General features: G+C 50.7%; 1 protein-coding gene across 24 annotated transcripts in view; it reads left to right on the forward strand.

The window, feature by feature from the left end:
• Positions 1-26,827, forward strand: part of Myo9b (myosin IXB) — an 87,809-nt gene that overhangs the window by 42,612 nt on the left and 18,370 nt on the right. For 6 of the 24 annotated variants that reach the window (XM_027394828.2, XM_027394834.2, XM_027394835.2 and 3 more), the window contains exons 4-20: positions 5,838-5,900; positions 6,914-7,013; positions 7,241-7,341; positions 7,975-8,104; positions 9,950-10,039; positions 12,048-12,164; positions 12,593-12,727; positions 13,869-13,990; positions 16,077-16,218; positions 16,436-16,640; positions 17,084-17,165; positions 18,162-18,275; positions 20,271-20,384; positions 22,235-22,274; positions 24,088-24,210; positions 25,131-25,211; positions 25,623-25,733. In XM_027394828.2, coding sequence (XP_027250629.1) covers positions 5,838-5,900; positions 6,914-7,013; positions 7,241-7,341; positions 7,975-8,104; positions 9,950-10,039; positions 12,048-12,164; positions 12,593-12,727; positions 13,869-13,990; positions 16,077-16,218; positions 16,436-16,640; positions 17,084-17,165; positions 18,162-18,275; positions 20,271-20,384; positions 22,235-22,274; positions 24,088-24,210; positions 25,131-25,211; positions 25,623-25,733 — 1,870 coding nt within the window. Of the gene's footprint in view, positions 1-5,837; positions 5,901-6,913; positions 7,014-7,240; positions 7,342-7,974; positions 8,105-9,949; positions 10,040-12,047; positions 12,165-12,592; positions 12,728-13,868; positions 13,991-16,076; positions 16,219-16,435; positions 16,641-17,083; positions 17,166-18,161; positions 18,276-18,523; positions 18,539-20,270; positions 20,385-22,234; positions 22,275-24,087; positions 24,211-25,130; positions 25,212-25,622; positions 25,734-26,827 lie in introns of all 24 variants that reach the window. The other 18 variants (XM_027394840.2, XM_035451597.1, XM_027394845.2 and 15 more) reach the window with 13 other exon arrangements.

Genomic DNA, 26,827 nt, shown 5'->3' on the forward strand with positions numbered 1-26,827 from the left:
CAGTGGCTAAGCAGAGGTGGCCATATAGATTCATGGGTGGAGGGATAGATGTGTGGGTAGCTGAATTTATGTATATAGTTTGTGTATAGGCAAATGGCAGCTTGGATGCTTGAGTGGATTCCTGGGTGAGTGGGTAGATTGAAGGGTTTATGGGAGGGTTGGTATATGGCTGGGTGGATGGGTAGGTTGTAGATTTATGGGGGGATTAATAGATTTTGTATGATGGAGGTGACTTGGTTTATGTGTGGGCAGCTAGCCTGAAGACGCTCAAGTGGGTTGGTGGGTAGAGTCGGGGTGAGTGGGCAGGTAGATGATGGGTGGGGAGATTTATGGGTAGGTATGTTGGTGGGTGGATTGACTCATGTATGAGTTAATGGCTTTGGTGAGGGTAGGACATAGGTGGTTGAATAGAGTAACAGGTTAGGTTAGTGAGTAGGTGGGTGGGAGGATACGTAGCTCAGGGCTGGGTGGATCTATTGGTAGACAGAAGGTTCATGGACCAATGGGTAAGTAAACAGATGGACAGACCTACAGGGCAGTGGATGAGTAAACAGACAGACAGACCTATGGGGCAGTGGGCTAAATAAATCTCTCCCATTAGAGAGTCTAATGACTGCTGTAGGCATTCAGGGCATTATTAGGGTAAATCTGGGCTGCTGGAAGCCAACTCTGCGATACAGCGACAGTTGATCTAGTAACCAGGTAGCTGCAGAGTAGCTAACAGGAGGGTAGCATAAACAGGAGGAGTCAGGACCCTGGAGGGACAGTGAAGGTGGCATGGGTGGCATCCTACTGTTAAAGTGCCACACAACTTGACACTTACAAATCATTTACTTTGGAATTTTCCGTTTCTTATTTTCTAACCTTGGGTAACTAAAAACCACTAAAACAGAACATGAAAATGGGTGAATACGTAGTTGGTTAGGTCACATGCACAGGTCTGTCAGGTACACTGGCCTAGTACATAAGCCAAACTGACCCTTACCTAATGAGTGCAGGCTCCCAGCAAGTTCAGGCTAGATCAGCTTTTCTCTTGGAGGCACAGTAGTGCTCAGCAAGCTGCCCTGCTGCCGGCCACACCCCACACCCCATATCCCTGCCCTGCTCGAGTGCTGGTCTTGGGTTTAAGAAAGGAGTTTCATGCTGGCCAGCGACCATGTTCCAGCCTAGCTTCCTGGCCCCAGGGCTGCCACAGCCTCGTGCCACACAGGCTGTGACCCAGGGCTGCTTCTCCTGCTTTGTCTGCTCATATTTTTTCAGTGTTTCCAGTCTGGGCTCAAGCTCCCCATGCCTGAGGATTCAGTTTTCTGTGTGTGCAAATTGGTTCAGATGTTTGTCTCAGGTCTTTAAAACTCAAAATTAGGCTGTGTGTGGTCTCACACCTTTAATACCAGCACTCAGGAGGCCAAGGTAGGCAGATCTCTGTGAGTTTGAGGCCAGCCAGGGCTACACAAAGAAACCCTGTCTCGAAAACAATAACAAAACCACACCCCAATTTAGGGTCTGGCTGCTCTTGCAGAGGACCCAAGTTAATTTCTCAGTACCCAGTGGGGCTCACAACTGACTATAATTCCAGTCCCAGGAGATCTGATGCCCTCTTCTGGCCTCCATGGGCACTGCACCCATGTGGTACCCAGACACACAAGCAGGCAAAACACTGATACACATAGAATTAAATTCAGTGCCAAAAGGGGGGCATTTTGGGGTCAGGTAAAAGCCTGGGACAAGGGAATCTCCGAGAAATCTACAAGGATGATTCCAGCCAAAACTTCTGACAATGGCAGATATGTAGCCTGAACTAGCCATATCCTGTGACCAGATTGGTATATAGCCAAATTTATCATAGAGGCTTCATCCATTAACTGATGGGAACAGATGCAGACCCACAGCCAAACATTAGGCAGAGTTCGGGAATACTGCAGAAGAGGGGGAGAAAGGATTGTAGGAGCCAAAGGGGTCAAGGGCATCACAAAAAAACTCACAGAATCAACTAACTTGGGCTCATGGGGGCTCACAGAGACTAAACCTACAACCAAGGAGCCTGCATGGGACTGACATAGGTACTCTGCATATATGTGACAGTTGTGTAGCTTGGTACTCCTGTGGGTCTCCTAACAGTGGGAGCAGGGGCTGTCTGTCTCTGACTGTTTTACTGGCTTTGGGGACCCTACTCCTTATACTAGGTCACCTTGCCCAGCCTTAATACATGGGGAGGTGCTTAGTCTTGCTGCAACTTGATATGCCCTTTCCTGAACAGAAGTGGAGGAGGGGTAGACTAGGGGTGGGAACAGAGGGCGAATTGTGGGGAGGGAGGGGCTGGGAGGAGAGGAAGGAGGGGAAACTGTGGCTGTGTGTAAAACAAACAAATAAATTTTTAAAAGTTTAAATTCAAAATCCAAAAAGCTAGAGACGTGGTTAGGAGTGGAGCCCCTGCCTAGAGTCAAAAAAACAAATTACCAAAGACTCTGGAAGGGAGCTGGCCAGCCGTTTTCCAGCAAGTACTAGCCTGGTTCCCCAGAGCTGGCCTGTGCTCTGCTAAGGTGACTGCTTAACCCTGGATGCAAGGAGAGTCTGACCCTACAAACATAATTTAGGACAAGGGCCAAGCTGAGTGGCTGAGGGAAGAAAAGGAAGTGTTTGTGTGACCCAGCCCTTGGGGCAGAGGCAAGGGGATTGTGAGTTCCAGACCAGCCTTAGGCTCCATAGCATGATTGTACCTGTGAAATCAAAAGGAAGAAAATCATCTTTCTCTTATTTAGTTTATTCATTCCAAATTATTTTGTGAGAGTGCTTTGCCTGTATGTCTGTACACTCTGTGTGTGTGTGTGTGTGTGTGTGTGTGTGTGTGTGTGTGTGTGTGTTGCCCACAAAGGCCAGAAGAGGGTGTTCAATCTGCAGAAACTGGAATTACAGAGGGTGGTGAGCTGCCGTGTGGGTTCTGGGAATGGAGTCTGGGTACTTTGGAGGAGCAGAGCTAAGCTGTCTCTCCAGCCCCTTCTCTGGTTTAAAGGGATCACCAGCCCAGGCAGCACCTTAGGAATCTGCTCTGTGCTCTTGAGTCTCCTGCAGGCCTGTAGGCTTAATGGCACTGTCCTTCAGAGGGTGGATTTCCTTGAGTTCAGGGCCAGCCTGGTCTACACAGTGAATTCCAGGGTAGCCTGAACCACACGGTGAGACCCTATCTCATAACAACAGAAAATAAATAAATTAAAAGGCAGACTCAGATGGAAAGGTCCACAAACCCTCAGAGGTCCAGCCCTGCCAATCCCATTGGGTGTGGAGGGAGCTGGCCAGGCCCCTTCTTTCCCAGAGTGTCCTTTAGGGTCCTCAGTTCCTTGTCTGTCATTGGGACCTATAGCAACTGCTCTGTGTGTGGGAGGGTTGTCTGAGAATGCCTGAGATAATGCCCAGAATACCACAGGTACTTCAGAAATGTGTACTGCCATTCCTATAGCCCAAGCATCCAGAATCCAAAACTTAAATCCAAGATGTTTCAGGTTCTCAGAGTCAGCAAGCACCACAGCTGGAAGATGCCATACCTCTGTTTCCAGGGACGTGCCCACTCAAAACTAGAAATATTGCATGAAGGGCCTGAGTGGCCCTGGGAGATGGCAAAGAGGCTAAAATGCTGTGTGGTGTGAGCACCAGAGTTGGAATCCCCAGAGCTCTCATGAAAGCTGGGTGGGCAGGCGTGGCAGCCATCTGTCATCCCAGCACTTGGGAGGCAGAGAGGAGGGATCCCTGGAGCAAGCCAGCCAACTACACTGACCAAATGGATGAGCAAGAGACCCTGCAAGACTCAGGTTGTGTGCTGTGTGTAAAAGGATCCATATGTGATACACATAACTGAGTGTGTACACTGGATTCCGTCCCCACAACATCTTATCACATACATGCAGATACTCCAATCACTGGTTCAGCAGTGAAGAGCACCAGTTGCTCCTTCAGCATGCCTGAGATTATTGGTTTTCAGCACCCACACAGCAGTGCACAAGCATCATATAGATACACACACATAGGATTCAAAGTAAAAATGAAATATTAAAATAAGTACTTGAAAAATTCAAAATAGTTGTGGTCCCTAGTGTTTGGAGATGATGAGGACTCAAGCCTGGGCTCCAAGGGTACTGTAGTCTCTGTTGTGCCCACACCTCACAGGTAACCCAAACTGAACTGAGAGGAAACAGTAGCTCCAGAAAGCCAGATTGTATGGATACAGCCAGGACCTGTGGGGGTCAGAGCTCAGAGGTCAGAGGCCCCTTCTCTTCAGTAGTGGCAACAGCCAAGGGCATGCTTCAGTGGGTAAAAGCACTGGACATGCAAGCCTGACAACCAGAGTTCAATATCCAAGAAGCCACATGAAAAGCCAGGTTTGGTGCACATCTGTCATCTCCACACTCCTCCAAGAGACAGTCAGAAGCTGGAGTGTGCAGCAGCACAAACAGAAGACTCGAGTTAGCTGTGGTTGTCACCTGACAGCCAAGAGGCAATCTGAGAGAAAAGCCTTGATTGACAGATAGCCTGGACCAGACTGGCCCGTGGGACTGTCTGTGGGGTTTGTCTTGATTTCTTCCCTAGGTTGCTTTTGATATAAGTGTCTTTGTCACAGCAGTCCCAAACATTGTCCTTTGACACACCCTCACACCGCATGCTGTGGCATACACTGCACTCTCACACTAAATAGACGTAGCTTAAAGTGACTGGTGGAGTGCAGCTCAGCCACAGAGTGCTTGTCTCGTGCGTGCAGGGAGTGCCTGTGCTTTCATATATTATGAGCATATATGGCTAGGTATTAGGACCAACAACCCAGTAAAACATAGGAAAAGACTTCATTAGAAAACATGGCATGTCTCGCAGTGGTGGTACACACCTTTAATCCCAGCACTCAGGAGGCAGAGGCAGAAGGATCTCTGAGTTCAAGGCCAGCTGTCTGTTGTCTGCCTGTCAGTAAGTAGTCAAGCCATAAAAGTCATCTCTGAGCTCACACGGAAGTTCTGAGTCAGTGTGTGCGCAAGCAGATGCCCCTCCAGCAGCACTCTGCTGTTGAGGAGGCTTCTTTCTCTTCACCTGCCCCGGGATGGCCTGCAGGTTCTGTCAGGTTCCCATGTACCATGCCCCACCCTCTCTCCTGACTCTTAGTTTGAAGTCAGAGCACAGGTGATCTTCAGGGCATTTGCAGCAGGCAGTACCATGGTACCACATGCTAGGCCAGAGCAGGGATGTGGTTAGGGATGTGGCTCCCTTGTTAGAGAGGCTGTCTAGCAAGCATGAGGCCCTGGTTTCCCCACTGAGCACTACAGAGACCCTGTGTATGGTGCACATTAGCCCAGCACGCAGAAAAGGGACGAATGAGGAGCAACACAGTGAGGTCTGTCTCAAACAGTAGAAAAGTACAGTGGACCTTAGCTCAGTAGAGAGTGTGTGTAGCCACATGTAAGTCATCCCAACACTCTGGAGATACAGGGAGGGGATCCCCTATACACAGCAAGTTATAGGCCCGCTTGGGCTATATGAGAACCTGAGTGAAATGAAGGAAAGAAAAAACAACTATACAATATCCAAGTGAAAGTCTTGGCTTAGATATAGATAAAGGCCCTAGAATCCCCAGTGAGGGGTTCGGGGTGTGTCTCAGCAGTAGAGCCCTAGGATCCCCCAGTGAAGGGCTGGGGACTTGGCTTAGTGATACTATGCTTGCTTGAAATTTACAGTTCTTGGTTCCATCCTCAACTCCAGCCAAAGCAAAAAAACTCAAAGAAATATCAATACTAAAATATAACCTTATTTCTCTCTCTCTCTCTCTCTCTCTCTCTCTCTCTCTCTCTCTCTTTTTATGACAGAGCTGTTGTGGAGAAATACCTGCTTGAAAAATCTCGCCTTGTATCCCGGGAGAAGGATGAACGGTGGGGCATGATATATTTTTTGCTTGTTTATGTACATGGATGTTTTGTATATGTGCTTGTAAGTGCACTGCCTATGTGCCTGGAACTCAGGGAGACCAAAAGAAGGTGCCAGGACCCCTGAAACTGAAGTTACAGGGGATTGTTAGCCAGCATGTGGATGCTGGGAACTACTGTGGGTCCTCTGCAAGAACAGCCATTTCTCCAGCCTGCAGGGTGTGGGATTTGGCTGAACAGTCCTGCTCAAACTTTGGTCCCCAGAGAGGTAAAGTAAGTGTGTGCTCAAGGTTCCCTCAGGGAAACCATGGTTGCAGTCTAAGCTCTCTTCTCTCCACTCCATATAACTGCTGCTGTGGCCTCCAGCCTTGTGCCTCTTACTGCCCAGCCTGAGAGATGCATGCACAGGCTATTCAGAGTCAGCTGAAGTGTGCTTGAGCTGGCACAGGTGCACATTCTGTGAGCCTTTGACACTAAGGCAGGAGGATCTCGGGTTCCAGGCCAGGTAGGGCCTTGGTGAGGCAATCTCAGAATAACAAATCTGTGCTTAACAAGCCTGAGACTTATGTTCCCTGCTCCTGAGCTACTTCCCTCTTTTTTTCTAACAGTGCTTAAGTTTTTATTTATTTATAAAGTCAGGGTCTCTCTGTGTAGCCCTGGCTGTCCTGGAACTCTGTAGACCAGGGTGGCCTCGAATTCAGAGATTGCCTGCCTTTGCCACCCGAGTGCTGGGGTTAAAGGCATGTGCCACCACACCAGCCAAGACTTTGTTTGAACTTTATGTTTATTTCAGAGAGAGAGTGTGTGTGTGTGTGTGTGTGTGTGTGTGTGTGTGTGTGTGTGTGTGTGTGTGTGTGTGTGTGTGTGTGTGTGTACACGTACATGTGTGGTCACAGGACAGCTGGAGAGTCAGTTCCCTCTCTTCCAAGTATGTTTTAGGGATTGAACTCAGGTCCCCTTTTTAGCAGCAGGTGCCTTGACCAGTTCAAGGTCTGACTCCCCTTACTGGCTACCCACAGGAATTACCACGTGTTTTACTATCTTCTTCTGGGTGTCAGTGAGGAGGAGCGCCAGGAATTCCGGCTGAAGCAGCCTCAAGACTATTTCTACCTCAACCAGGTAAACTGCTGCAGCCATGGTGCCACCTCTGTCCCCAAACAGTCTGCCACAGGGAGGTCAGAGGCTGCCAGCCTTGCCCTGCTGGGCCCCCAGCCCAGCCCTAAGCACACACACAAAGGCTGCCATTCATTCCCAGCCCTGGCCCTCCTTCTGTCCAGCCTGGATTGCCCTGCCTACTGCCCTCTAGGCCGGAAGTGTCTTAGTGCCTACGCCTTTGTTTTTATCAGCATAACTTGAATATTGAAGACGGAGAAGACCTCAAACATGACTTTGAAAGGCTCCAGCAGGCCATGGAGATGGTGGGCTTCCTACCTGCTACCAAGAAGCAGTAAGTGGGCTGCTGAGCCCCTTGAGATCTGATCTGCAGCCCTGTAGAGAGCAGACGGTATTCCACACAGAGCACAGGAGAGGGCTGCAGCTATGAGCTGGGAGGCAGCAACCCAAACCAGTTCAGCTCGGCGTGATGGTCCACACCTGCCATCCCCACACTGGAGAGACTGAGACAGGAGGGTTGCATGTTTGAGGTCAGCCTTTGCTGCATAGTGAGACCTTATCTTAAGAAGTTTTTTAAAAGGCAAAACAACAACCATACAGGCAGGAAGATGGTTGGAAGTTCAAGGGTAGCCTGGCCTCCATAAGCAAGACCCTGTCTGTTAGGAAAAACAAACAAGCAAAAAAGTTAAAGTGAGTTTGTGTGGTGATGTGTATCTGCACCCTCAGTGCTTGGGAAGACCAGGTGAGGCTAGCCTGGGCTACACAGCTTGAACCCATCTCTAACAGTAGCAGGCCTAGTGCTGAAGCACAGTTGGTAGCAGGTGTGAATCCTGGGTTCTGTCTGCAGCAGCACTCGGGAATGGGGGCGGGGTGTGGAGTGGAGAGCATCCTCAGCCTGGCTGCACAAGACTCTGCTGTGGAAACAAGCAAGTGACACAGGCCACAGTAACCTTTCTCTGTGTCCCAGGATCTTCTCTGTCCTCTCAGCCATCTTGTACCTGGGCAATGTCACCTACAAAAAGAGAGCCACAGGCCGGGATGAAGGTCTGGAGGTTGGGCCCCCCGAGGTGTTGGACACCCTGTCTGAGCTCCTGAAGGTACCTCCTGTCTCCAGTGCTCTTCCTTGCCCTTGTTTCCTGGTCCCTGGCATGGTAGGGCAAGACAAGTGGAGGAGCATCTGTCTGCAGCCTGTTTCCTGTGTCGTCTCTGAGATGTCCCTCCTTGCTGCTGTCTGTGTGTCTGACTGCATAAACTGTGGTAGGAGAGGCCCTGGGTGGTTAAGGTTTTATCTTCTTACAGATAGGAAGCACTCAGACCTCACATCAGCCTGTGGCCACAGCCTCCATGGTCTCCTTCATCCAGGGATACACACACAAATTTCAATGTAAACAAGTGAAACCATGGTCTGTGTAGCAGAGGCTTGTCTAGTGTGCACAGATCCCTGCCACACACCAGTCACTCATAACCTGATGTGCTTGTCATCCCATTACTCGGCAGGGAGATAGGCAGTTCAGGGCCAGCCTGGGCTGTGTGAAACCCTGTCTCCAAAAAACACGAATTGGAAGCTGAAGATACTCAAAAGTTAAGAGCACTGGCTGCTCTTCCAAAGGACATGGGTTTGAATCCCAGCACCCACATGCCAGCTCATGACCGTCTGTAACTCCAGTCCCAGGAGATCTGACTGACAACCTCTTCTGTTGGCCTCAGGCATCAGGCATATACATGATGCATGACAGATATTAGAGAAAACACCCACATGCATACTTCTGTGGGGTTTTGTTTCTGCTTTAGAGACAGGGTTTCTCTTTGTAGCCTCAGCTGTCCTGGAACTTGCTCTGTAGACCAGGCTGGCCTTGAACATAAATTACTTTTTTAACAGTTAAATTTAAAACATATAGTTTGGGGTTAGGTGTGGTGGCACAGGCTCTCGTCCTGGCCACTCAGAGGCTGAATTCAAGACCTGCCTGAGCACCTCAGTGAGACCCCTTCCCTCCCCCCACTCAAAATACAAAATATGTGATGGGGGCTGGGGTGTGGCCTGTGACAGCCACTTCCCTTGCACACATGGGATCCAAGGCCCTTCTCACTGTACCCAACTCACACAAGCAAGCCCACATACACAGACACAGCTAGGTGATGGCTGGAAGTGGGGAGTCAAGTTGTAGAGAACTATAGGTACAGTCGTCTCTGCTGGTTCTCACCTGGAAGACATTGATTTGTTCATCAAATTGGAAGCACTACTGGCACCTAGTGGCTGGAGGTGGAGATGGCAACCTGAGCCTCAGTGCAGAGCTTGAGCACCCTAAGGTTGTTTCTTTTTTCTTTTTTAATGCTGCTGGGGATGGAACTGTGGGAACTGGAGACGGCTAGACGAGTCTTAAATCTTGTCCTGATGAGCCAGGCCTCCAGCTTGTCTTCCTGTCTTACTGTTTTAGACAGCGTTTAACTCTGGCTGGTTTAGAACTGAGAGCCGGCCTCAGCCTTCTGAGGGCAGGGATGAAAGGCATGTGCTACCAAACATGGTCTTGAGGGGTTTTTTTTACTTTCAAGTTTTATATTACTTTTTTAGTTTTTATTTTATTTACCTGTTTATTTTTGAGACAGGGTCTCACTATGTAGCTCTGGCTGCCTGGAGCTCACTGTGTAGACCAGGCTAGCCTTGAACTCACAGAGACTCACTTGCCTCTGCCTCCCGCTTACTAGACTTAAGAAAGTAAACTAGCATACCAGGGGCAGGGGGTTGTTTGATTTTGTTTTTTTATTTTATGTGTGTACACGTAGGTATGTACTTATGCATGCAGTGCCTGCAGAGGCCAGAAGAAGACGCCAGGCATAGGGAGGCCCTTCCCAGCCCATCCTTCTAGCTCTGTAGGCTGGCCTCTGAGACGCAGAAGCCTGACAGGTGTCTCACCTCTCTGCCTTTCTTTCCCCGCCCTAAACAGGTGAAGCGGGAGACCCTGGTGGAGGTCCTGACCAAGAGAAAAACAGTGACAGTCAATGACAAGCTTATCCTGCCTTACAGCCTGAGTGAGGTGAGTGTGTGCCCAGGGGTGGGGCTTTAGCCCTGCAGAGCCAAGGGACCTCAGCTCTGGGCAGACCTGCTTCCTGTGGCTTTGCTTCTCATGGGATCAGCTCATGTGCAGCTGCTGCTGAGCCACAAAGTGCAGAGCCCCATGTGGAAAACCCTTTCTCCTCACACATGCTGGAGAGCTTCATCTATGAGTTGGGTACGGTATGGGGTTAGCAGTAATGCCTCTTAGAACAGATTACAAATAATAATGGCATACTTACCAGTCTCATGGACATGGTCTCAAGGCTCAAAATACATATGTTTCCTGTGGCTCACTTTTTCACTTGAAGGGAGTCTTTCCAAGCTCATGTCAACTGCCAGCATTTACTTTTTTGATTTTCTTATTGGCTAGCGACAATTATACTCCATATCCCAGGCGGGCCTTAAATTTGCAGCACCCTAACTGCCTCTGGAATGATGGGTGCATGCCACTGTGCCCTACTGTCCAGGCCATCATTAGGTAGACTTGCTCTTCTTGAACACAGGCAATGCAGGTTAGGGCACTGGTTGATGACTGTGTGACTGACAGCAGGTAGCATATAACACTAGGATCCACTGGACCACCAGATGAGGTACAGCCATCTCAAGATGTATCCAGGCTGCATCACACATGCTCAAAAGTTTTTTAAAGTATTGAATTGTTAATTTCTGGAAGTTTCCAACCACAGATGGCTCCAGTTATCTCAAAGTATGGATAAATGAAGAACCATGGCTCAGAACCACTGAGGCACTGCCCTTTGTGGTTCCAGGTGTTCAGTGGCCATGCAAGTCCAGCATGATTTGGGACAATTCTAGACTCCCAGTTAGTTTTGTAAATAAAGTTTTATTGACATAGGCATGCTTATCCATTTACATCCTGTTCAGTGCTGCTTCTGGCTGCAGTTGCAGTGCTCAGTAGCTGCAATAGAGCCCCCAGGCCCCAAAAGCTGAAATTATCAACCTCTTGCCTTGTTCTGGAAAGAGGTGGCTGGCCTCTGTGCCTGAGGTGGCCTTTCTGTGGTCCTCAGCCCATAGGTCTCTGTGCCATCCTCTCAATTTGCTGATGTACTCTTCCTGGTACAGTTCTCTTAGCTCTCGACATCTCACGAGCAATTTTGTGACTTGCAAACTTAATTTGGATGGTACCAGGAAAAGACCTGATGACAGAGCATGGGATGCTCCCTATGGGGACCCTACCCAGGAGAATCAGCTTACATTTCCATGGGGCACCATGGACAGTCTGAGCCTTTGTGGGCCAAAGCACCCCTGACATGACTTGACATCTCTGAAATGTGTGGCTCAGGTGTCCCCTAGAGAGGCTGTGTGAGCAAGCATCCCCAGCAGAGGCAGCATTCTGTGTGGTAATATTGTCATGACATCCAGGAAAATCAAAACCAGAGGCACACGTCTAGCAGTGGAAGGCAGCTGGCCACGTCCACTAGGAAGAGGATAGAATAGACACTCTTCACAGCAGGTATGCTGAGAAGTACTTCCTTGGCTGTGCCATGGCAGTTCCACGGTTGTTCCATGGCTGGTCTCATATATATCTCAGCTGGCATGCCATGCTGCACACCCATGCTAGGTGCTGGAGCCCTCAGACTCTGAATCTAAGTAATAGGTGTGACCCAGTGGCAGCATAGGAGAAGGCAGACCTCAACACGAGGAGGGTGAAAACTCTGGTTGAGGGCCAGGGGAGGGCATAGTTATAAAATGCCTGCATATTTGCAGGCCCTAGATTCAGATCCTTATAACACCTGCAGAAAGCTAGCCGTGGTGACACCATCTGCATCTCCAACCCCCGGAGAGAGAGTCGAGACAATCAGTTGTTTAATATTATCCTTGGCTACATGGCAAGTTCAAGGCCAGCCTGGGATATAAGAGACTCTGTTTATGAAACTAAGACAAAATTAGAGTGGTTCCCTGAATCTCAGTACCATGGCCTGTACCTGGCATGGTTGCCCACCCCAGGTGAGACAGCCCTCTACCCACAGGCTATAACTGCCCGAGACTCCATGGCCAAGTCTCTGTATAGTGCCCTGTTTGACTGGATCGTGCTGAGGATCAACCACGCCCTCCTCAACAAGAAGGACATGGAAGAGGCTGTTTCCGTGAGTGCATGGGCCCTGAGCTGGCCAGGGACAGGCCCCATCCTTGGGACAAGCCATGGAGGGGCCTGTGGGGTCTCTACAAACACCAGGATTGGTAGAGGATCCCTTACCTTTTATAGGAACCCAGACATCTGCACTTGGTGTCTGCAAGAAAGTGCAGAATAAGACAAGTATGCTTGGCTAGCCTTTGCCCCAGCTTCGCCCTTGGTGGTGCCTTGCAGGCACGAGACCCTTGGTTCCACCCTAATGCTTATTGCACATGGGGAAACCTGGTTCCATCAATAAGTAGTAATGGTCCCATTTGCAACTATGATGGGTGCCAAGCTGGTGGCAGCTGTGTGCACTGACGTCAGGACCACATTCCCCACTCAGGCAATAAGCTCAGCTTCCCTGGAAAGCCTGGCTATAACCATACTTTGTCTCCCCAGTGCTTGTCTATTGGTGTCCTAGACATCTTCGGCTTTGAGGACTTTGAACAGAACAGCTTTGAGCAATTCTGCATCAACTATGCCAACGAACAGCTGCAGTATTACTTCACCCAGCACATCTTCAAGCTGGAGCAGGTGAGAGCTGGACACCTACTCCCCATCCTCAGCCCAGTACCCTAAAGGCCCAGTGGTGCCCCTCAGTCCCAGCAGCATGGGGGCTCGGGGCCACAGGTTCCCCAGTCTCTAGTGCTCTGTCCCTGTACTCAGTGACACACTCAGCCCTCCAGAATCTTTCAATCCTTCCAAATGCTCAGGTACCACTGCAGCAAGGCAGCGGTGTACACATTCTGTCATGGCATCTGTGAACGTGTCCAGAGTATATCCCCTGTGTCTTGTCCTTTCATCGTGGCAGCCTCTCTGAGGAGGCAGGACCCATGGGTATAGAGAGGCAGGCACATGCATATTCTCAGCCATGTCTGAGTTGTCTGAGGCTCTATCCCAGTTACACGCCTATACCCCCACCCCCACACTCCTGCTTTCTGTCTCTGTAAATTTGGTGACACTCCAGCCCTTGGTCAGGGAAATTATACAGTGTTTGCATTTCCACTGACAGAGTGTTTGACTTAGGAGAATGGCTCCATTCTCATCCTGCTCAAGTGTCAGAATTCCATTCCTGTTTAAGGCTGAATAATACTCCATCTCATGCCAGGTTGTCTTGAATTTATCCAGTCACCTGTCACCTGTGGCTTTAGTATTTTGGCTTATAAACACACATGTACAAGTCCTCTTGGACTTGCATTTTTGATTCTCTTGAATAACACTGAGGGGAAAATTGCTGGAGCCACCCATAACTCTCTGAATTATCCAGAGTTTACAGGACACCATCTCTTTGTTGCCCATGCAGCCTGAGGGGATCAGTGGGTCTAGTTCCTAAGGGTAACCAGCAGGGGGAGTCAGTGTGAGGCTTGTAAGTCATGTAGATTTATCTGTAGCCATGGCTCAAGGATAGATAGAGTCCCTGCCTAAAATTCCCCCAGTGAAGGGTTAGGGGCATGCCAGGGGTGGAGCCCTGCCTAGAATCTTTCAGTGAGGGGGTTGGGAGTGTGGCCAGGGGTGGAGCCCTGCCTAGAATCCCCCAGTGAGGGGGATGGGGGTGTGGCCAGAGGTGGAGCCCCTGCTGAGCTTGTGCAAGACTCTCAGTTCAGCCCCACTGTGTGCAGGGAGCCCCCTTTCTGAATCCAAGGCAGGGCCCTCCTTAACTTTCCTCACCCTGCAGGAAGAGTACCAGGGCGAGGGCATCTCATGGCACAACATTGACTACACCGACAATGTGGGCTGCATCCACCTCATCAGCAAGAAGCCCACAGGCCTCTTCTATCTGCTGGATGAGGAGAGCAAGTGAGTGTCCCTGCCCTGGTTGTTCAGCTGATGGCAGTGTGGGGACCAAGTCAGGTTCCTGGAGCTGCTCAGCTTCTGTCATGCCTTTGCCCAGCCCCTGGGCCACCCTGTTCCCTAGTGCTCACCCGTGCTGACTGAACACAGGAGGGCTACTGTGTCCCAGGAGCAGTGTGTGCTCTGCTGGGAAGGTGAAAGTCACCAGCTGTCCCTACAGAAACAGGTGGCTTCGGATTGGTTGCCATGGCTGTGCTGACAAGTCTTTCTTTCATGGTCCTGGAGAATACATGCCCCCAAATCAGGAAACTGTGAGAATCTTAAGAGTCCCACCTGTGACAGGTTCCCCCTGGAAACACCCGAAGAGGCCCAAGGAGCTTTCCCTGTCCGTGACAGGTGCTGTGCCTGTGGTGAGGCTGGAGGCTCTGCTGTTGGAGCTCCTTCCTGGTGTGCCCAGAGCCCCACATCATATAACATGCTGCATTCTTGAGAGAAGGGGTAGGTCCCATAATCCCCTACAGCTCTTCATCCCCAGCACTCTGCTGCAGATCCTGTGCCTTAGGCCCACCCTGTGAAGTAGAGAGGAGCAGGGAGAAAAGGGCTGGGTGAGCACTGTGACAGGAGTCACAGGAGGTGGACTCTATCTGCAGCCCCTGAGGAAAATAGTGAGGGGTGGGGCCAGGGCTGCAGCCTCCTGCTACAAGCAGTTTCACTGGATAGCCTGTGTCAGGCTTTGTTTTAACTTGTATTGTTGTTTATTAGGTGTTGGTGTGGTTGTGTTGGGTGTGGAGTGGCTTGTTATTGGGTGACAGGTCGAATGTTGTTGGGTGGCAGGTTGGTTGTTATCGGGTAGCAGTGTATTGTTATTAGGTAGCAAGTGTGTCATTGGCTGGCAGGTGTGTTGTTATTGGGTAGCAAGTATGTTGTTGTTGAGTGACAGGTGTGTTGTTATTAGGTTGCTAGTGTGTTGTTGGGTGGCAGGTTATGTTGTTGTTGGGTGGTGAGTATGTACTGTGCATGCAAAAGTCAAAAGACAACTTTGTTGAGTTCTTTCTCTCCTTCAACCATGTGGTTCCTAGGGATGGAACTCATGTTGTTTGGCTTGGCCACAAGTACCCTCACCTGCTGAGCCGTGTCTCTGGCTCTGATTTGAGTTTCCTGAAACCCCAATGTTAATATTTATCACTGCAAATTTTATTTATTTATTTATTTGTTTGTTTGTTTATTTAGTGCCCAAGCCAGTGAGTATCCCACCTCCCAGATTTTCTTCCAAGCCCTGAGTGGTTGTGTCTTTCCTGTCAGACAGACCTTACCCGCCCCCCCCCCAAGCTGTAGAGCCCCAGGACTGGGCATTTGGCACACACTTGGCATTGCCTGTGTTTACAGAGAGGCTGGGACCAGCTTGGTGTGCTGAAACCCAGGGAACTGTTTCCCTACCAAATGGAAAAAATAGCCAGGTACAAGGAGCCTCTTACTCCATCATCTCCTCCCTCCCAGACAGAACAGAGCCTGGGTTTATCTTCGAGGTTAGGGCCATGCCTCACTCAGCTCCAGGACACACATCCAGGTACACATGGATGCAAAGCTAGAGGCCACTCTATGGAATCTGAGAAGCTGCCAGGTCCATGCCTGGGAGATTGATAGAAACCAGCATTGGTCTTCAGTAGAGCGGGGGGCAGAAACAGCCTTGTAGGGTACACAAGAATTGTGCCCCCTGGACCTTGCTCTATGTTAATCCTGTGGGCTCACACTTGCTACTTGAGTGTTCAGTACATAATGAGAAGCTGACAAGTGGGCCAGCTAAGTAGCTTGATCAGTTAAAGATGACTGCCAGCAATCCTGAGTCCCCAGGGTTCACGTGGTGGACAGAGAAAACCAGCTCTTCTTGCAGGCTGTCTGACCTTCACACATGTGTACATGCAGCATGCCAATAAAGAAATAACTAAAGGGGTGCTGGCACCCATCCTGTCCTCTTCTCTTCCATCCTCTGCCCACACTGCCTGGCATCAGAACCCCTCAGAGTGGCTCAGATGTCTTCCCACTCTGCACTCAGTGTGGGTTCTTGACTGACTGTGTTCTCCCTTGTCTACAGCTTCCCGCATGCCACAAGTCACACCCTCCTGGCCAAGTTCAAGCAGCAGCATGAGGACAATAAGTACTTCCAGGGCACACCAGTCCTGGAACCCGCCTTCATCATCCAGCACTTTGCAGGCAGAGTGAAGTATCAGATCAAGGTAGGTGCAGCCCTGCACCCATACTGAGTTCTTGGACCCTTTGCTGTTAGTCAGTGCTGTTAGTCAGTGGGGACAGCACATTCTGGGGTTGCTTGGACTTACCCCAAACCTCAATGCCAGTCAAGCCAGGATGGCAGGGTGTTGTCAGCCCTTTTCTGTAATGCTCGTGGGGTATCCCTGGGCTCCCAGGGGTGACCAACCACTCCCACATCACCAGGACTTTCGGGAGAAGAACATGGACTACATGCGCCCCGACATTGTGGCACTGCTGAGAGGCAGTGACAGCTCCTACGTGCGCCAGCTCATCGGTATGGACCCAGTGGCTGTGTTCCGCTGGGCTGTGCTTCGTGCTGCCATTAGGGCCATGGCTGTGCTGCGGGAGGCTGGGCGCCTGCGTGCAGAGAGAGCTGAGAAGGCAGCAGGTAAGCACTGAAGCTCTGCCCTCCATGGTGCCATCCCTGGGAGCAAGCAGCACGGTTGACAGTTACAGCCCATTCTAAATCTGGGCCTGGCTGTTTGAGTCAGAAAATCATGACTTTGGGGCCAGACTGAGAAAGTTAATGAGTCTTGTCCTCAGGAGTAAAGAGGGTTTAGTGCAACTCAGCAGTAGTGACCCTGCCTAGAACTCCTAGTGAGGAGCTGAGGGTGTGGCTCGGGTGGAGCCCTGCCTACAATTCCCCAGGGGGCGCTGGGACATGGTTTGTGTAGAGTGCTTGCATAGCATGTACAAGTTCTTAGGTTCAATTCCCATTTCGTCAAAAGAAAAAAAAAATGCTTACTCCACAGAAGTGCTGTGGGGGACCCTTTGTCACCCTCCTTTGTGCTGTGGGGGACCCTGACAAACAGTGTGCACTCTTGTCTCCAGCAGGAATAAGTAGCCCTGGCGCTCGAAGTCACACAGAAGAACTACCAAGAGGAGCCAACACCCCTGCAGAAAAACTGTACCGGTGAGCAAGACTTCAGTTTGTTGGCTGGTAGCCCTGTGAGGTATCATTGTTTACACGAGTGTTGAGCCCTCTGTACTATCCACCAGGGCCCTTGTGGCCCTGAGTAAGTTCTCAAGCAGCTGAACGGATTCAGAGCCCCAGAACAGAAAAATGCTTACTTGGTGCCCTTCTCTCCCCAGAAGGCAGATCTGGGGAGGAGTGGGCAAGTCAGCACAGAGGATGCTTTTTGGTCCCCTGGCCTGGGAGCGTGGGGGGCAGGGGGCTGGCAGGACCTTTGTAGCTGCGGAGTGACACAGTGATCAGAGAGTCTCCCAGTCTGAGGGTGCAGCTTCCCTGTAGAATTCTGGGCTCCTGAGCCTGAGGGAGGCCTGCATTCTGTCCCCCAGGGCTGGGATATGCAGGATGGTTCTTCTCTCATCCCAGTCTAGACCCCACAGTACCTTCTGCTGAGTTCTTCCACCTGAATGGGAAGAGTTTGTCAGCCTGGACCTAAGCCTCCCCTTGGATCCAGGAGGGTATAAAAGTGCATGGGAGCTGGGATGGGGGTGCTGACCTGTGCTTGCAGCTATTGGGAGACTGAGGCAAAAGAATTGCAAGACTCTGGTGACCATAAAAGTGTTGGAGGTGCACCTCTGTGTTGTGGCACTTGCCTAGCACAAGTGAGACTGGGTTCACTTCCCTGCACTGACCCAAAAAAGTGGGATCATTTGGGATGTGGCAGGGTCAGCCATGCTTGACAACTAACTGTCCAGAAGAATTTCAAGGTCAAGAAAGTAATTTGAAGTCTGAGCTCATGGGGATGGGAACTGTGAGGGCAGGTATGGTGGTACACATCTGTAAGCCTAACTGTGCAGTACAAGCCTGAAGAGGACTATGACACAGTCCAGCCTGGGCTGCATAGCACAGCCCTTCATCAAATTAGGAGTTAGCTTTTTGTCCAGAGGGGCTGAGTAGCCTGTTCCTAGTTGAGCTGTGTCAGGGCTTTGTGTCTGCCAGGTTCACTGAGCTTCTCCCTTGCAGCTGTGCAGGGCTAGATTTCTCCTTTGACCGCTCTGAGGAGTTGGATGTTAACGCTTTTGAGGACATCATGGCTTTCTATGAGACCAGGAAGTAAGTAGCAGCCAGGCCTTCGCACCCAAGACCAGGGAGGCACAGGCCAGGGCCACCATCTGGGAGCTCAGAGCAGTGTCCTTCCTGGGGACACACTGCCTCATTTGGCCAGGTCAGGGCACATGCGGGGTTAGCAGAAGCCATGGCCGCTACTCTGAGCACTCTAGACAGGAAGGCCATGTAGGAAGTAAAGGGACCCATTAACCCTGTGTCACCCGTGTTGTTTTTGCTCTTGTGCCTCCCTGGAGAGCGAGGGAGCGGAGGTAAGTGTGGCATCCATCTGGGCATGAGGCATGGTGCATGGATCACGGTACTGGGCTGCACACAGGGGCTCCTTCAGGCCAACTTTGAGAGCCTAAACATGCTTCTAGAACAACTGAAGTGAGACCTGGGAGAGAGATGGCCTACTAGGTGCAGGTGCCTCCAGACCTGCCCACAGTGGTGTGCAACCTAGAGCCCACATGGTGGAGAGAACCAACTTGTGCAAGTCGTCCTCTGACCTACACATGCACGAAAATGCGCGCGTGCACGCGCGCGCACACACACACACACACACTCGCATCTTTAGACAGACAGACACAAACATGCACCTCAGACAGATACACACATGCACCTCAGACAGACAGACAGACCCTCAGACAGACACATATACACACATGCACCTCAGACAGACACACACATGCACCCTCAGACAGACAGACAGACAGACCCAGCTGCTCATAACCGCCTGTAATTCCAGCACCAAGAAGTCTGATGTCCTCTTGTGGCCTTTGTGGGCACTTCACCCATGTGCCCAAGTCCACACGTGTGTACATACATATGCACATAGTTAAAAATAAAATAAAAATTTTTTAAAATTGACCCTATTCAGGTAGATTCTTAACCTTAGCCTTATCCCTGTAGTGGGGATCACCTGTGTCCTAAAGGTTGTTAGATATTGTCTCTAGCTGCCATTTGCCAGGTGTCAGAAGTGCCAAACCCCAGGAAGAATAGTCACATGTCCCCATGCATGTCTGGACACAGGTTGGTTCTCTGGGGCAAGAAGGAGGCAGTGTGGCCACCAGCCAAGAAGTACCAGGCAACTGGGTCTCTTAGGGGCACCAGGGAGGTTCAGGCCTGAGCTGTGCTCTGCAGACCCACCCTATTCTACACAAATTACACGGGTCTGCACAGCTCAGGGAGGGTGTGTGCTGCCACTCCCGATGCTCTTGAGTTTGACCTCCAAGTCCCCACATGGTGGGAGGGAAGGACGGGCTGCTTGGATCCGGCCTCTGACCGCCACAGGCTGTGGCGTGTCCCAAGATGTGAATAAAGGCACTTTAAAAATAGTGCTGGGCAGCCTGGCAGTGTTGGTGCACGCCTTTAAACCCAGCACTTGGGAGGCAGAGGCAGGCGGATTTCTGTGAGTTCCAGGACAGACTCCAAAGCTGCACAGAGAAACCCTGTCTCAAAAAACAAAACAAAACAAAAAAACCAAAAAAGCAAAAAACAAAAGACAAAAAACAAAGACCCTGGCATTCAAAAGATGACACTGCAGTTGAGAGCATTCATTGCTGGACTAATGTCCAGATCCCAGCACCCACACAGGCTACTCACAAATACCTGTCCCTCCAGGTCTGAGGCACCCAGCACCCTCTCTGGCCTCTAGAGTACATACAGATACATGTGTGCACACATGTAAATAAAATTCTTGAAAAACAAGAAAATCTGGGCAGATTCATTCTGTGAGTTCAAGGCCAGCCTATTCTGCATATTGAGATCCTGTCATAAGCCTATGGTCCCCTGAGCTCAGGGAGAGTGGCTGTCTCTGGCCCAGTTCCCTCCCTCGCTCCTCAGGAAGGACATGGTGGTCACTCACCTGTGCAACCCTTTCTCAGACAGATGCATGTTTTGGATCCTGTGGCTTGGGGACACCCTGATGGGCATTGGGGGCCTCAGGTGGTGGGCCACGCTCTAACTCTTCTTTCTGTCACCGGGTCCCCTTCTGGCCCTTAGCGATTTGCATAACCAAATCATCAAGAGCCTCAAAGGACTGCCATGGCAGGGCGAGGACCCGCGGAGGCTTCTCCAGTCCCTCAGTCGGCTCCAGAAGCCCCGCACCTTCTTCCTGTGAGTCCCCTCAACTCCTCCAAGTGCAGCAGCCACCTCCGCCACCATCCTGCATCTGTCACAGCCCAGCTGGCCTGCTCCTCCTCCACATGACCAGTCACTAACCCCCCCACCCCCACTGCTGCCTCACAGTTCAGTTCTGAGCCAGCCATTGCTGACCATCCTTGATGTCCCTGGCAGCTCCCTGAGCCCCTGAGCAGTGCCCCTCTGGGAGGGGGTCCCCTCTGACCCTGACCTTCTCCAGCTTGTAGAGCCCAAGCTTCCCCTGCCTGGCCTTTGTCTGATGTGACTTTGTTATGAAGCCCTTGGAAGCAATGAATGTGTGAAGCTAGGGACCAGTTTGTAACCCTGGGTCCCACCCTACCCTTTCCCACATTTCACTAAGTTCCCTTGGGGGTAGCGTTTCTGTGCAAAATGGGGTGATAATTCTCAAACTTCTTTATGCTGACCTGTCAGGGCACCCACAGTCACCAGCCATAGGTCCACGAGAAGCCTGATTTTTCTGTGCTTCTCCCCAATCCCCCACCCAAAGCCAGAGTCTCACCATGTTGCCCAAGCTGGCCTCCAACTTCTGGGTTCAAGGATCCTCCTCCAAATAGAGAGACTTCTCAGCACTTGAGAATTCTCACTGCCCTTACAATGGATAAGAGTTCAGTTCCTAGCACCCATGTTGGGAAACTCACCTGGAATTCCAGCTTGAGGGTCCCCTTATCTAGCCTCTGTGGGCACTGCACTTGTGTGCACACATACTTAAAAAATAAATCTTCAAAGAATCCTCCTGCCTCAGGTCTGGGAGCAGCTGGGGCTGAAGGCATGTGCCACTGTAACCAAAGGTGATTTTTGCATATGTTCTGCTGTTACTTCTTTTCACATAAATTAACTGAAATGCAGTTGAGGCTGGATGTGGCTCAGGGGCAGAGGCTGGGTGAGCATTCCAGCCCTGCGGCATGAGAACACACAGCAGCTCACAGCCATGTATACAGTGAGCAGGGTTCTTGTATGCTCTAGTTTTTCCACGTCACACCCAGGCACTGTTTCACTTGCCCAAGCATACACTCAGCATGAAAGAGGCAGAGGCAGGAGGATTGTGAGTTTGAGGCTAACCTATCTCAATTGGAAAAGAAAAAAAAAAGAGAGATGATATTGCATGCTATCATCTTAGCACTGGACGATGGAGACAGGAGGATCCGGAGTTCAGAGTCATCCTCAGCTCCATAACAAGTGAAGGCCAGCCTGGGCTACATGGGAACCTGTGTCTCAAGAAAAAAAAAAAAAACAGCAAAAAAAAAACCCCACTGTGAGACCACAAGAGCTGATTGCCAGCCCCTGAATCAGGCTTCCAGGCCTCCTTCCCACCATCTGCACCCTGGAGCTGGGGTGTGACTCAGAGGAGGAGCATCTCAGTATGAAGGGCCCTGGGTTCCATACTCTGCATAGCAGATTAATAATAGATGCCCTTGAGAAGATCAAGTAAGGAGCCATCCAGGCCATTGTTCTTAATAGGGCAATTCTGCCCCACCAGTGGGGAGTTGATACAGCAGAGTAGGGTCAGACAGTTAGTGTGCATCAGGACATCAGGCCTTCAGTGCTGTGTGCAAGGCTGCTGGTTCACTTTATGAATGCTGCACATAGACCCTGGAATCTCCAGCATGCTCTGCACACTCGGATGTGACAGATCTGCAATGTGGAAGGCACAAGCCTGCGGGTGTCTGGGGAGTCGGTGACAACCTTGCTGCACTTGTCCTCTGTCTATCTCTCTCTGGATCTAACCCTCAAGGCGTGGCTTGCTGAACTAACACACCCCCAGATCTGTGTCCCTCATGTTCATACCGTTTTTAATATTTTGACAGGAAGAGTAAAGGTATCAAACAAAAGCAGATCATTCCAAAGGTAAACCCGCACGGGCAGACGGCACCATCACATTGGACTTGAGACCACCTTTTTCAGATTGCTCTGAGACAGGGAGGTGGGAGAGAAACACTGAGCTTCTGGGGCCTCTTTCATTCCTTCTTCTCACCCCTCCAGGCAACTCTCCCTCTAAAATAAAGCTGTATCACGCTGGGAGTGCAGCTCAGGAGAGAGCCCCTGCCTAGAATCCCCCTATGAGGGGCTGGGGGGTATGACTTAGGTGGAGCCCTTGTCTCGAATCCCTTAATGAGGGGCTGGGGTGTAACCCCTGCTTAGCCTTTATCAGCCCCTGGGTTCCCAGCACAGAAATCAGATTGCTTTCCCCATGGTGTCCTTGCTTGCAGTTGTCTTGGGCTTTCATCAGAGATGGACCTGCAATGGGATCATTGAGATCATTCTCTGGTAGTAGTCACTCAGGAAAGAGCCAGGCTCCACTCATCGCAAATCTGCCCTTTTAGTGATCCAACTGGACCCCTGAAGGGTCCTCCCTGCCCCAGAGCTGGTACTTCCCACAAGCCACTGGGTTAACCCTTACCAGCATGAGTTGGATGCTACCCGTGAGACCCCCCTCTGCAGGGCAGGCCAAGCCAGAGTACCCTGCAGACTCTTGGTCTCCCTTAGTTATTACAGTGGAACATTCCTGGTGGTGTGCAGGAAACTCTCTTGTCTACAGAGCCCAGGCTTATCCTGCCACAGGTGTTGAACCTTCTCTGAGGGACTTAGAGGCCTGACACAGTGCATGTCATTGTGCTGTGCTGAATAAGGGCAAGATGAAAGTCCATGGCGGGTATAAGGCACACCCTGGAGACCAAGCCACTGTGGGCTAGGGTCATCAAGAGCAAACAGGCAGTGCAGGGTTTTGTTGTTTTTGTTTTTTAATATGGTTAGTAGTTCTTGTCCAAAATTGTGCAGACCAGAAGCTGCTGGGATTCTGGGTTGCTCTTGACCATTCTGATACATTGACATGCATACAGTGAGGATGGTGCCATCTCAATATGGAGTGTGCTCCTTTTCCACCCTAGGCTGTAGCCTGCAAATACTGTGACACAGCACCACTAGTAGTTGTGTGTGCTAAACTGCTACATGAGGCTAGCTGACAAGATGGCAAGTCTGAGCACTTGCACTCCATCCCAGGACCCACACAGGCGATGAGGGGACCCACGCCTGCAAAAGTCTGGGTTTTGTTTTCTTTTGTTTTTAATATAAGATTGGCTGTGTATAGTGATGCATGCCTGTCATTCCTCTAGGGAGGTATGAGGCAGGGGAATTGTGAGTTGCAGATGAGCCTACAGAGCAACATTCTGTCTCCATAAATGAAAAGTAAAGTCCGGGTGTAGTGATATATGCCAGTCCTCACAGCACTTGGGAGGTGGAGACAGTGATAAGGAGTTCAAGGGTAGCCTGGGCTACATGAGCCTTTTTAGAGGAAAAAAAAATCGCCACAGATTAGAAAGCATCTTGGTTTCATATTGATGGCTGAACCAGTGCATTCAGTCACAGGCAAGGAATCTGTATGTCCTGGGAGCTGTATGGCTTCTGATATTCACAGACCTCTGTCTAGGTAGGCCCCTAGCCTAACCCACAGCCGGGGGAAGCGTGGTCCTCCTGTCTGTCACCAGGCATGTGAGGTGTGATGGCCTTGAGTTCACGAAGGCCCTGGCCTAGACAGGGTGGACTTGAGTGCTGGCCCCTGTCCTGATGATGAGGACGTGGAGGGAGAGGGTGTGCTCACTCAGTGATGCAGTGACTCAGGTAGGCCATGGCAAGCAGGCCCGACCCTGTGTGTCTGTCCTAGAACCTCCTGGATTCCAAGTCCCTGAGGCTTATCATTGGCATGACACTGCACGACCGCACCACCAAGTCGCTGCTGCACCTGCATAAGAAGAAGAAACCACCCAGCATCAGTGCACAGTTCCAGGTGGGGCAGCCACTCTCCCTTGCCTCGTAATGTGCTTATGGGTGTTTGGCCTTACTTACATGCCCTAGGTACAAAATCACCCCTGTTTGAAAACCACTGAGATTAAAAGGAAATCATTAGTTAGCAAGTCAGTCACCATGGCCATTGAGTATGTTCTGAGGTCGTAATCCCCCCCATTACTTTGTTTGTTGGGACATGGTCTCGTCCTTCAAGTTTGCCTCAGATAGTCCCAAGTGTTCCCACCTGAGTTTCCCCAGGTGTGTGCTAAGTTGTTTTTTTGTTGTTTTGTTTTTAAGATTTTATTTATTTATTATGTATACAACATTCTGCTTCTATGTATATCTATCTGCACACCAGAAGAGGGCACCAGATCTCATAATGGATGGTTGTGAGCCACCATGTGGTTGCTGGGAATTAAACTCAGGACCTCTGGAAGAGCAGTCAGTGCTCTTAACCGCTGAGCCATCTCTCCAGCCCTGTACTAAGTCGTCTTTCATTGTGATATGGGATGGAGCCCAGGACCTCACCACAGATCTGTAAGGCTGAGGATGTAGCTTCCATGTAAGCACTTGCCTGGCTTGTGTGAGGACTAAGGTCAGCCCGAGCCCTGTGGAAACAGAAGGGGAAAGGAAAGGGAGACAGCAGCCACCTCCATGCTCCCCTCCAAGGCTGACACGCTGAGGTCTTGACTCATCTGCTCCACCTCTGCAAAGATGGCAGCTGGGTGACCCCAAAAGAGTCTTTGGTCAGCCATTGGGATCCCCACAACTGGGGCAGCAAGCAGAGCCTTTGGTTGGGTCCCTGCATATATCCACAGCAGCCCAGATGTGCCCCTCCATGCAGCAGTGGTGTCCTGTCCTCTCCTGCTGAGCCCTACACCTGGTCAGCAGCTCCATCTGCATCATCTCCTCTTCCTGCAGACATCTCTTAACAAGCTGTTGGAGGCACTGGGCAAAGCCGAGCCCTTCTTCATCCGCTGCATTCGCTCCAATGCCGAGAAGGTGAATGGAGTCCCCAGAGTATGGGGGGGGGGGCAGTCCTTGGTCCCCAAGGGGAGGGCTAAAATAGCCACAGGCAGGAACTGGGGCTGGCACTCAATGGGTAGAGCACTTGTCCAGCAAGAAGCTTCAGGATCCATAACAGCACCATGTAAGCCAGTTGGGGTATATACCTGCCATCCTCGCACTGTGGACATGGAGGCTGGAGAATCCAAAGATGAAGATCCTCCTTGGCTACATAAAGTTTTTAGGGTAGCCTGGGCTACATGAGACCCTGCCTCAAAAAGAAAACAAGAAAGGTTGGGGCAGACAAAGCTTTAGCCTTGAGGGGTGACCAGCTTCTGAGCTGGGGCATGGGATGGGGCAGTGCACATTGTGTCCTGCAGAGCCCCTGAGTGCTTCATACCTTTGCAGAAAGAACTCTGCTTTGATGACGAGCTGGTGCTGCAACAGCTGCGCTACACGGGTATGCTGGAGACTGTGCGCATCCGGCGCTCTGGCTACAGCGCCAAGTACACCTTCCAGGTGAGCCACCCACACCTGCTCCCTCTCCCCTGCGGGGGAGGTCTCCTCAATAGATACAGGGCCAAGTACACCTTCCAGGTGAGCCACCCACACCTGCTTCCTCTCCCCTGGGGGGGAGGTCTCCACAATAGACATGGAAAGACCCATGAGCTGACACCTGTCCTGGAAGTTGCAAGTAGGTGCCTTGACTGAGCATCTTCTAGCCTGGTGTTTTGATGTGTCTTGGGTTTCTTTGTTCATACTTATTTTGTATATGTGTATGCACACATACATATGTCACAGAACATTTGTGAGGGTCAAACGACTTGGAGGTGTTGGCTCTCTCCCCACCATGTGGGTTCTGGATCTTGAATTTAGGTTGTCAGCCTTGGCTACAGCTTTTTACCTAGTGAGCCTTACCTCCTCACCAGCCCCAGTAACAGCGATTGTAACACTGTTGTGAGTGCCCAGTGCCCAGGAACAGGCTGGACCCTTCCTCTGGCTCCATTTACTTAAAGTACATGGACATGACAGCTCATATTTTTCACCTCAGCTTTCAAAAAAAGGCAGGCAGGAGGATTGCTATGAATGAGTTCCAGGCTAGCCTAGGATATAGAAGGTGATTGTGTGTCGGGCTCTGGGTTTTAGCCATAGTCATCCCTGCAGTGTGCCAGGGCAGTGCCACTTCCACCGCTAAAATGTACCGTTAGTGACTGAGAGATGCCTCAGTGGGAAAGTGCTGAAGCACAGAGCCCCTGGACCCTCCTAAAACACTGACCCACCTGTAAGTCCACCCTCAGAAAGCCAAGATGGGATCCCAGAGTAAGCTATTGCAACTAGCCGGACCTGTGAGCTCTGGGTTTGACTGAGTGACCCTGCCTCACAGAATATGGGGGAAAGCCTAGGAGGATGACATCCTCATGCATCCATACACATATGTGCAAAAACATGATGCATATATGAACACGGAAATAAGCGCTAGTAGAATATTCTGCTCTGTGTCTCCATTAGTGTGAGACCAGCTTGAGCTCTGTCATAGTCACTTTTCTGTTGCTATGATACCATAACCAAGCCAGCATATAAAAGAGAGTGTTGAACTGGGCTTAGGGCCAGAG

The sequence above is a fragment of the Cricetulus griseus genome (assembly GCF_003668045.3).
Source record: "Cricetulus griseus strain 17A/GY chromosome 1 unlocalized genomic scaffold, alternate assembly CriGri-PICRH-1.0 chr1_0, whole genome shotgun sequence".
Taxonomy (NCBI): domain Eukaryota; kingdom Metazoa; phylum Chordata; class Mammalia; order Rodentia; family Cricetidae; genus Cricetulus; species Cricetulus griseus.